This window comes from Austrofundulus limnaeus, unplaced genomic scaffold (assembly GCF_001266775.1).
Source record: "Austrofundulus limnaeus strain Quisiro unplaced genomic scaffold, Austrofundulus_limnaeus-1.0 Scaffold160, whole genome shotgun sequence".
NCBI lineage: Eukaryota > Metazoa > Chordata > Actinopteri > Cyprinodontiformes > Rivulidae > Austrofundulus > Austrofundulus limnaeus.
Window position 1 is genome coordinate 1,069,412 of NW_013952562.1, and position 9,851 is coordinate 1,079,262.

General features: G+C 37.8%; 1 protein-coding gene across 1 annotated transcript in view; it reads left to right on the forward strand.

Annotated features, from left to right (window-relative positions):
* The window catches only part of LOC106523596 (plastin-1), a 27,742-nt gene that overhangs the window by 2,066 nt on the left and 15,825 nt on the right, over window positions 1-9,851 (forward strand). The window contains exons 2-8 of the mRNA XM_014017082.1: window positions 1,655-1,818; window positions 1,979-2,069; window positions 4,452-4,612; window positions 4,692-4,821; window positions 4,976-5,108; window positions 7,302-7,383; window positions 9,628-9,793. Coding sequence (XP_013872536.1) covers window positions 2,000-2,069; window positions 4,452-4,612; window positions 4,692-4,821; window positions 4,976-5,108; window positions 7,302-7,383; window positions 9,628-9,793 — 742 coding nt within the window. The 5' untranslated portion in view covers window positions 1,655-1,818; window positions 1,979-1,999. The remainder of the gene's footprint in view (window positions 1-1,654; window positions 1,819-1,978; window positions 2,070-4,451; window positions 4,613-4,691; window positions 4,822-4,975; window positions 5,109-7,301; window positions 7,384-9,627; window positions 9,794-9,851) is intronic.

Here is a 9,851-nt window from a genome sequence, read left to right on the forward strand (position 1 = left end):
TTGAGTAAAAGTACAAGTATCTTACCATAAATTTACTTTGGTAAAAGTTCAAGTCTCTTCTAAGAATATCACTTGAGTAAAAGTACAAGTATCTTACCATAAATTTACTTTGGTAAAAGTTCAAGTCTCTTCTAAGAATATCACTTGAGTAAAAGTACAAGTATCTTACCATAAATTTACTTTGGTAAAAGTTCAAGTCTCTTCTAAGAATATCACTTGAGTAAAAGTACAAGTATCTTACCATAAATTTACTTTGGTAAAAGTTCAAGTCTCTTCTAAGAATATCACTTGAGTAAAAGTACAAGTATCTTACCATAAATTTACTTTGGTAAAAGTTCAAGTCTCTTCTAAGAATATCACTTGAGTAAAAGTCTTAAAATATCTAATACATTTTTTTACTTAAGTATCAAAAGTAAATTTCTGACACAAAATGTACTTAAGTATTAAAAGTAAAAGTACTGAGTAAAAATGAGTGGCTAGACTTCCCAAAACGACATTTATTGGGAGTTGAGACCCTCAAAAAAACATTTTTCTAAAGGTCAAACTGGCTATATTGTCATATAAAAATGTTAGTGTTAGAAAAATTAGGATGCACTACACCTGTTGCAATACACCTGTTACATACAATATGTCTGCTATGTTCTGCTGGAGTGTGACAATTTGTGTTATTTGCAGCTGTGATGGATTGTGTACAAACTAATACAGGATCAGAATAATATATATACTTCTCATCCAACCACAATTAAATTCACATTATCCAGGAGGATAATATTTTTTAACAACAAGCTGTAATGAAATAGGAGTAACGACTTTCTACTTCTTACCTTTTCTAAAAATGTAATAAGTAGAAAATACAGATAACTGTGTAAAAATGTAAGAAGTAAAAAGCAGGCTGAAAAATAATTACTCAAGTACAGATACACTAAAAATTCTACTTAAGTACAGTAAAGAAGTATTTGTACTTAGTTACTTTACAACTCTGGTTTAAAGAATAAAATACTTGAGAATTAAACATTCTAAGGGGTTAAATAAATAATTTTCAATTAATAACCAGTTGTAGTACATTATAGTTTTGGAGAATCATCATTACGTTTTACTGAGGGGGTACTAGACAAAACGGCTCAGGTGGTACACAAGTCCAAAAAAGTTGAGAACCACTGCTGTTGACTGAACTATTGTAGGTGTTTATCTAGGCTGACTCCCGCCTGTCAAATTTTACAGAAATAATAAGTCTGATCCTCTTTAAGAAAAAGTAGTTGAATCATAGATCAGCTCAGCTGGTGGAGTGGCTGAAATCATGAGCTTGTTGTAAACCTTCAGGTTACAGAAAGTGAAGCAGATAAATTCAGCCTCATTTCTCACAAAGATCCAACCTGGTCTGGAAGCAAAAAGAAAAAAATGTATTATATGTGTTTAGTATTATGGCTGCAAATGCAAAACATGCTGTAGCTGTAACTCATGTTGGGCGCAGCAAGAAAAACTCAAACCGAAATCGGTTTTCTGTTCTGTCAATCATTCCCACACTGAAGACCTATTGTAACATGTTTTTTGCTCTTCTTACACTCTACTCAAAGATAAACGTTCTTTTATGGACAATAACATGATGACACAGCTGGAGTGTTAAATGTTAACCACGTAGCCTTGCCTCTCCTAGGACCAGGCGGGCCAAAGGTCTGCTGGGAGCCTCCACTGGGTGACTCCTCCTTACTGAAGTAATCAGCTGTCAAAGCGCTCCAGGCTCACCTTCGTTTCTGTTGCAGCGTGAAGCCCAGCAGAGCTTTGGAAGACCCGACTCCTGCAGCCTGGCTGTATACGAAGGTACTGGTCTCAATTTGCCATGAAAGAATATACATGTGTTAATGATTGTTGAAAAAAAAAAGAAAAGTTATTACATTAACATCAAGGCAATAAAAGTCTTGTTTTAGTCCTGTTTAATGAACTAATTGAATCAGAACTTTGTGGCTGCTGTATGTTTCAGGTACACAGAACGGATTAGATCATGGAGAATCATTTCACACAGATTTCCCGAGATGACTTGGAAGACCTCCGAGAGGCCTTTAATAAAATTGGTCAGTGTGTCTCCTTTATGATCACGCTCACACACCTAACCTACTGATGAGCAGAGTTATACTTTTATAACCAGTACATGAAAGTGCAACTTGTATAAAACTGACTTTTATTACTCGGGTTGCTGAGAGTTTGTACTTGATGTGTAACGAGTGTTCGGCTGTGCCAATATGTTGCATTTATCATCTGAAAATTATGAGTCTGTGATTAAAGAATGATGGTAATTTTAATTAGCCATGTAAAAAAAGAAGATTTATCACTGAGTTACTGCAGTATGGAATGCAAATTAAAAAACTAAAGCATTTTAATAAACACTTTACATTCCTAATAGTCCAACTGTTGTTCAAAAGCTTTAAACTGAAGTCGCCTCATGGTAAAAATGGTAATGACCTGAACTGATATATCACTTTATCAAGTCCCCATGGACTCTAAAGTGCTTCACACAGTCATTCACCCATTCACACACTGATGATGGTAAGCTACATTGAGCCACAGCTGCTGTGGGGCACACTGACAGAGGCTACATGTACTGACCCTTTGACCACCACCAATCAAGGCAGGTGAAGTGTCTTGCCCAAGGACTCAACGACTGAGACCGATGGAACAGTGGATTGGACCAACATCCCACTGGTTACAGGACGACTCCCCTAAACACTCTGCCCCATTCGTCCAAATATCTCATGTTGAGAAATGATTAAATTAGAGTTGATTTGGTCAAGCCTTAAAATAAGATAGAGTCTAATGTAATTCTGGGAGATGTCACTCTAGTACCTGTTGTCAAGCACTCTCATGTACTACCACTTATTACCTGTAAAATATATTGAACTTTAGCTTTTTGTGTTGGCAAATTTAGATCAGCTGTRGTGAACATTTTGAAAAACCAAATATAAATCATACTACATATTACACCTGAAGGGTCCATCAATCCATCTAGCCAGCTATCATAGCTTGAGCAGGGAGGCTCAGACCTCTTTTTCACAGCCGCCTCTTCTAACTCTTTTGGGAGGATACCAAGGCGTTCCCAGGCCAGCTGAGAGACTGAGTCTCTTCAGCGTGTCCTGGGTCTTTCCAGAGTCTCCTCCCAGTCGGAGATGTCCTGAAAACCTTTAGGAAAGGTGTCCAGGAGGCATCCTTACCAGATGCCACCTCAACTGGCTCCTCTCGACGTGGAGGAGCAGCGGCTCTACTCTGAGTCTCTCCTGGATAACTGAACTTCTCACCCTATCTCTGAGGAGGAGGAGTCCAGCTACCCTGCAGAGAAAACACTTTTAGCCTGCCTGTATCCATGATCTTGTTGTTTCGGTCACTTCTCAAAGTTCATGACTATGAGGGTAGGAACGTAGAACTGGAAATGTAGACTAACAAAGGGCTTCACCTACCCTGGTAAAAACCAGACCCTTGTCCTTCACTTTGCTTCGTACGAGGGTCTGGACTCTCGGCTATAGAGAAATGATTCTTGCTGGAGGYGTGGCCTCTGTTGAAGTTTAAAATGACTGGATCAGTTGGCCGCAATGTATGTGCATACCAGCTCCACTGTGAAGGAGGCTAAGCTAAGATGCTAACCGGAAATCACGTGCGCTGTTAACAACCCTACTGAGAGGAGAGAAGTACCGAGCTGAACGAGACGACTGTAAATGACAGCTGCTGCTTTGTCAGACAAATTTATTTTAATTTGGAAGCCTTATCAACACAGACTGGCTTCATTCACTTCCTCCACTGTCGTATGCTAAACTAACTAGCAGACATTGCGCAGAAAATCAACGTCGTTCAAAATCCCGCCTTCTGTGTACTGATTGGTCCAGGTAAAATAAACTACAAGCAGACACTGCGCAGAAAATCGACGTTCTGTTCTCTGACTGGCCCGGACGAAAATTCGAGCAGTGAAGGGAAACTAGAATTGAGCGGAACTGCGTTGGAAGGCAAGAGCCGGGCTAGGCTTCAACTGCTCAGTGGAAATGGTTTATTCAACAAATTATTAGGGGAAAACAGAAGATAATGGTTATAATATTGAATTTTCTTTACTAAACACACTAAATACTTGAACACTTGATGCATTATTACTAATATTTTTGTGGGACCCATGGCCATTGGGGGTGCACAGACAATTTTCTCACTCCAAAGGTGTGGCACTACAGAAAACTGTAAAATATGAATTGGAACTAAAACTTCTCATTTGATACTATTGAGAAATGATTAGAAGATTAATGGTGGGTTTAGGTGTTGTGGTCGTTTTCAGATGGGATTATTACAAATGATAACTTAATTCAAAGACCTGTTTAGAAGTGGATGATCTGGATGGATCATTCCATGCACACTTCTTGTGCTTTTCTAACGGCAGGGACCAATTGAACCAACGTTTTATTCATGTTTGTGTCTTTCTGCAGATATTGACAACAGTGGTTACGTGAGCGACTTTGAGCTTCAGGAACTGTTCAGAGAGGCAAGCCTCCACTTGCCCGGCTACAAAGTGAGAGAAATCGTTGAGACCTTCATCGCTGGAGACACAAACAAAGACGAGAAKATCAGCTTTGATGAGTTTGTTTCAGTAAGTCTTGATATAGTGATTAGCAGACCTGAACCAGCCAAGTTTATATTGTGTAGTAACCCAACCTATTTGTGGTCAGATTTACCAAGAGCTGAAGAGTAAAGAGTTCAGTGGGACGTTCAGAAAACTCATTTCAAGGAAAGATGGAATCTACTCGTTTGGAGGCACGTCAGGAGTTTCCTGTGAGGGAACACAGCACTCCTATTCTGGTGAGAAATGAGGATTGCTGAAAAGTTATAATTATTCAACGGGAAGAGTTTTTTTAATTATTATTAAAAGGTACTCTTTAAAACTAGGTGGAATCAGTGACTGTTCAGAGCATGTCTGTTTAAATAATTTACCTTTAGCTTCTCATTTTTTTAGATGAAGAGAAAGTAGCTTTCGCAAAGTGGATCAGCAAAGCTTTGGCAAAAGACCCCGACTGTCATCATCTGCTGCCTATAAACCCCAACGATGAGAGCCTTTTCTCCTCCATCCGTGACGGCATCCTGTTATGGTATCACACACACACATGGATGCAGATTTACTCTACCACACACACACAAGCTGAAGGTTTTAAAATGTGCACATATATTTTTATGCACGCGAGAGCATCTYTATTGTCAGGTACTCTCACAGGTAGGGACACTACTGCTCTTATTAATATTGCCTGTCGATGCAGTATTTTATTGGTCCTCTTAGTGATGCTTTTCTGTGGGAATAAAACCAAAAACAAACATGAATATGTAAYGCTTTAATTTTAGAACAATATAGAACAGTGTTTCCCAAAGTTGGGGTCGGGACCCAAAGTGGGGTCCCGAAACATCAAGGTGGGGTCCTGACAAGATTTTCTGAATTAATTACATTTTTGCCTTAGTTGCTACAAAGGAGTGAGGTTAGTGTATTTAAAATGGAAGAATGTACTATAAAAATATTGTTACTATGCCCATGTTTTGTTGACCAGATACAAATATTTTTCATCCAAAAAATAGTTGGGGGCACAGGTCTCTGCTACTGTTATTTTATGGGTCAAAAGCTGAAAAGTTTGCGAACCACTGCACTTCAGAAATCAATTTAAAGGGTCATAAAATAATTGGTGATGCAATATTTTCCCTATAATTATTACAAAAACACAAAATAAGTATAAATAAGTATTTATATTTGTGTAAAAGCTGTTTAGATTGTCAAAAAATCTGTGTTTTTAGGGTTATTAATGAAGTTCATGTACTCAGACCAGTAATATTTGGGGTCACAAGTTTTTGCCATGGATATTTAGTGGGTCAAAAGATAAAAAGTTTGGGAACCACTGCTCTAAACAACCCGGCATGTGCCATGTTCGCGCTTGTCATTCCATTATTTTGGTTAATGATACCGTTAAGGCTGGAACTTATCAATTTGATCAAAATTAATTATTTGGAACCAGTGCTGAAAAAATACCAGGTTTCAGTGCCCATTCTTACGCACTTGGTTATTTTATTTAGAGAAAAGGAAAAAGAGACTACACTCTAAAAAAAATGTAAGATTTGCTTTGCATTTAATAAGCTCAGTGGAGTGGAACCAGTTGGCATAACTTGGTTAGATAAATTCAACATTCATTTTTAGAGTAGAAATTATCAACAAATCACATTTCTCCAGAGAAACTGTATTTCCTACTAAAATGCATTGTGAATGCTTCGTGCTGAAAACTACTGAAATTAGCTAAAGTAGCTAAAAAAGTTGCTAAAATTAACGAAAGCAGAACGGAGGCAAAATAAGTAGAACTGAAGTAAATTCAGCAGAAGTCTAAAATGTAAAACGGTAGTTAAAGGCAGCAGAACAGTGTCTGAAAGAAGCTGAAACAAACAAACAGTTGCTTACATAAGAACAGGTGCTTAAATTAACAAAATGCAGATAAATTAGCAAAGTAAATGCTAAAAGATGTGAAACAGGAGCTTAAAGAAGCAGAAAAGTGGCTGAAAACTGAAAGGACCAGATAAAATTAAAACAAAAGTTGCTAAATTGAGCAAAAAGCTGTCAAATTCCCCAAAACAGATGCCAGCGGTAAAAGTAAAAACAAATGCTAAAATTAGCAAAATAGCTAAAATAAGATAGCTCTTAAAACTGTAGTTCAAATGAGCTAAGCACTTTCTAAGCTAAAATTAGCATTAGCTATAAATAGCCAATATGTTGTCAAAAATCAGCAGAASTACTGTTAATATTACCAAAACTCTAAAAGTACCTGTTAAACATAGAGATTTTTCTGATTTATGTCTACTGCAGGTATACATCTAACAACCCATAACTACACCACTAAAATACAAACAAAGAAAAAAAAGCACAAATGACCTGAGCTACATTTGTATTTTGTRTGTTTGTAATTTTTATGATAAACTTAATCCACTAAAATCCATTAAAAACTTGTGTTTCTACAGATTTAATGATTGGTGTGCAACAAACAAAACCTGTGAGTCTGGCAGCCTGTTGAGGTCTTTTATGTCACAGCAAAGGTCAAAGCAGAATTACYGTGATAATGTTATATTGTTTTATAGTTGTTCATCTGCCTTGCAGGGGCATCATAATTTTTCTGATGGACTTTCACACAGAGGCACATAACAAAAASAAGGTCACATGTAGCAAAATCTGCCTTGAAATGAATAACTCACTCGCAATTTCACCCCAATCCAGCGACTCCCCTCRAACTGTAAACCTCACGATACCTTTTCTCTTTCAGTAAAATGATCAACTTGTCTCAGGCCGACACCATCGATGAAAGAGTCATCAACACAAAGAAGCTCACCACCTTCAAAATGACCGTGAGTTGATTTTCACAAGTTTTTTGTTTGTTTGTTTGTTTACCTGTATTTACAGGTAAGTCCAGTTGAGATTAAAAACCTCCTTTTCAAGAGAGTCTGGGCCAAGAAACAGCAAAAGTTACACAACAATTGCAATTAGTTACACAAGTGAAATACCATGCAAACAATTAGACAGTCACAATTTAAGTAAGTCATCTGTAGAGCTCTCAGTCTGGACTTAAAAGTGCTCAATCTCCAGTCTTTTTGCAGCATGTTTCATAGACAGAGCTGAGTAAAAAATAAAAGCATTTTCCCACTTCTGTGTGAGAAAATAGAACAGAGAGCAARAAATGGTCATTTGAATGCAAAGAGTAAAAATAAACATGTCTCTGTGAGAATAAATCACAGACGTAGGAGGACTACAGCCCAAGCATGTCCTTATAAATAAAAGTGAACCAATGTCCCAACGTCCTGGTGGACAGAAGGCCGTCCCACTCCGGTGTACAGTTCACAGTGATGGGTCAAGCAGGGGTGTCAAACCCATTTTGCATCATCATGAGCATCGTTGTTGTTGATATTTTATRTTTAACTTTGACTAAATGTCATGTTCCTCAWCTCGCTACGGCTGARCACCACTAACAAACAATAACTGAGCTCTACGTGGTATTTCCTGCATAGAGACAGSATTTTGAGGCATCCTCTTATAAACACTGAAATATACTACGTGTAGGATGAYTAAATGGGAAATAAATAATACAGAAATACTATTGAAATTTAAATAAAAGGGTTTTACTCACTGATTAGTTGTGGTATGTAACGTCCATGTTGCATTCTGAACTCTCCCACTTTCTRACAGGGAATTCCTACTGTGGGGGTCTTCCGGTTTAAATTTACAATTGTAAGTGGGAAGTTCCCACTTCACAGTAGGCTGCAACAAAATTAGCTGGGAAAAATACAGCTAAATGTAGTAGCTACTTTTGAACCCGGTGCAACTCATCCTAGTGGTGGGATGTCGTAATTTGGCGRTTAAAATAATCAACATGCATTATGGTAGATGTAGATTACTGACAGTGCTGGCTTTAAAGCATCATACAAAGATATTAATACATCTTTGACGCTCTCAGGGGCCACATAAAATTCTGTGGAGGGCCACTTTTGGCCCACAGGCCTTGAAGTTTGACACRTGCTTTAGAGTAACAAATCTCAGGGAAGCATGGTAAACGGCATCAATTCTTTGAAGATATTGAGCTGAGGCATTTAAATACAACAGGTGTCCATAATCTGAAATAGATTTTAAAAATTGTTGCTGCATCAAGCTGCTTTTTCACCTTTAAAGTAAATTAGAATTMGTTTCAAAGGAAAAACCCAATCTGAGTTTAAGTTTCTTYACAAGATTATCAATATAGGGCTTAAAGGTGAGGGAGTCATCAAACAAGACACCAAGTTATTGAATTAACAAAGACACGGAGCATTAAATGAAGCACAGAAACAGTCTGTCAAAAGTTATGATCCCTACAGAAGAACTGAGCTGAGCAGGGAACTAGTTCCTCTATAYAAAATATGAAATATTACTCTTCATGTTATTGCCAAGCGTTCACTGATAAGAGTCCCAGAGCCAGCAGACCCACTGGTTCTCATATCTCAGAGGGAATTTAAAGCCTTGAACATTTCCTGGTTGAACACAGCGAGTGAAAAAAGACAAAGTCCACAAGTTTGAAATGATGTGTTTGTGTTGTGCTATAATGCCCCTTTCCTACGTTTCTAAGCTTTATCTCTTGCAATATTAAAGTACTTAGTCTTATTTTTACTGGAATGGATTTGCAATATTGGATTATTTTAAACTGATATGATATTTTGCAAACAATTTTTTTTACTGAACTCCTTCAGTTTCTGTTGGTACATTTACAAACTATATATCGAAACAAAGGATTTATGTCTTTTCACTGCTATAAGCCTTTTCTCTCAAATCCTCCCGGAAAGTAGCGAGTGCACAACCAAGCTTCCATAACATGTCATATTTTAGTTCCAAAGTTCTCTTGAAAACTGGAAGTGAGAGGTCTTTTGAACTTGTCATATACAGAAATTTAAATGCATGACCATCACAGTCTTAGCCGTCTTTACAGTTCTACAGTTCATACATCCAAAACGTCAATATTATTTTTAGAATATTACAGATTTAATTTGGATTTTTGGGCTGTAGCTAAAACTGACACTCTTCAAACATTCTTCACATCTTTTCTGGTCTGACTTCTTGTGCGTTTTTAGGAGAATCTCGTCTTGGCCCTGAACTCTGCCTCAGCGATCGGCTGCACAGTGGTGAGCATGGACGCCCATGATCTGATGGCTGGGAAACCCCATCTGGTCCTGGGACTGCTCTGGCAGATTATTAAGGTCGGCCTTTTTGCTGATATAGAAATCACCAGGAACGAAGGTCAGTGCACACACACAGACACACACACACACACACACACACACACACACACACACAC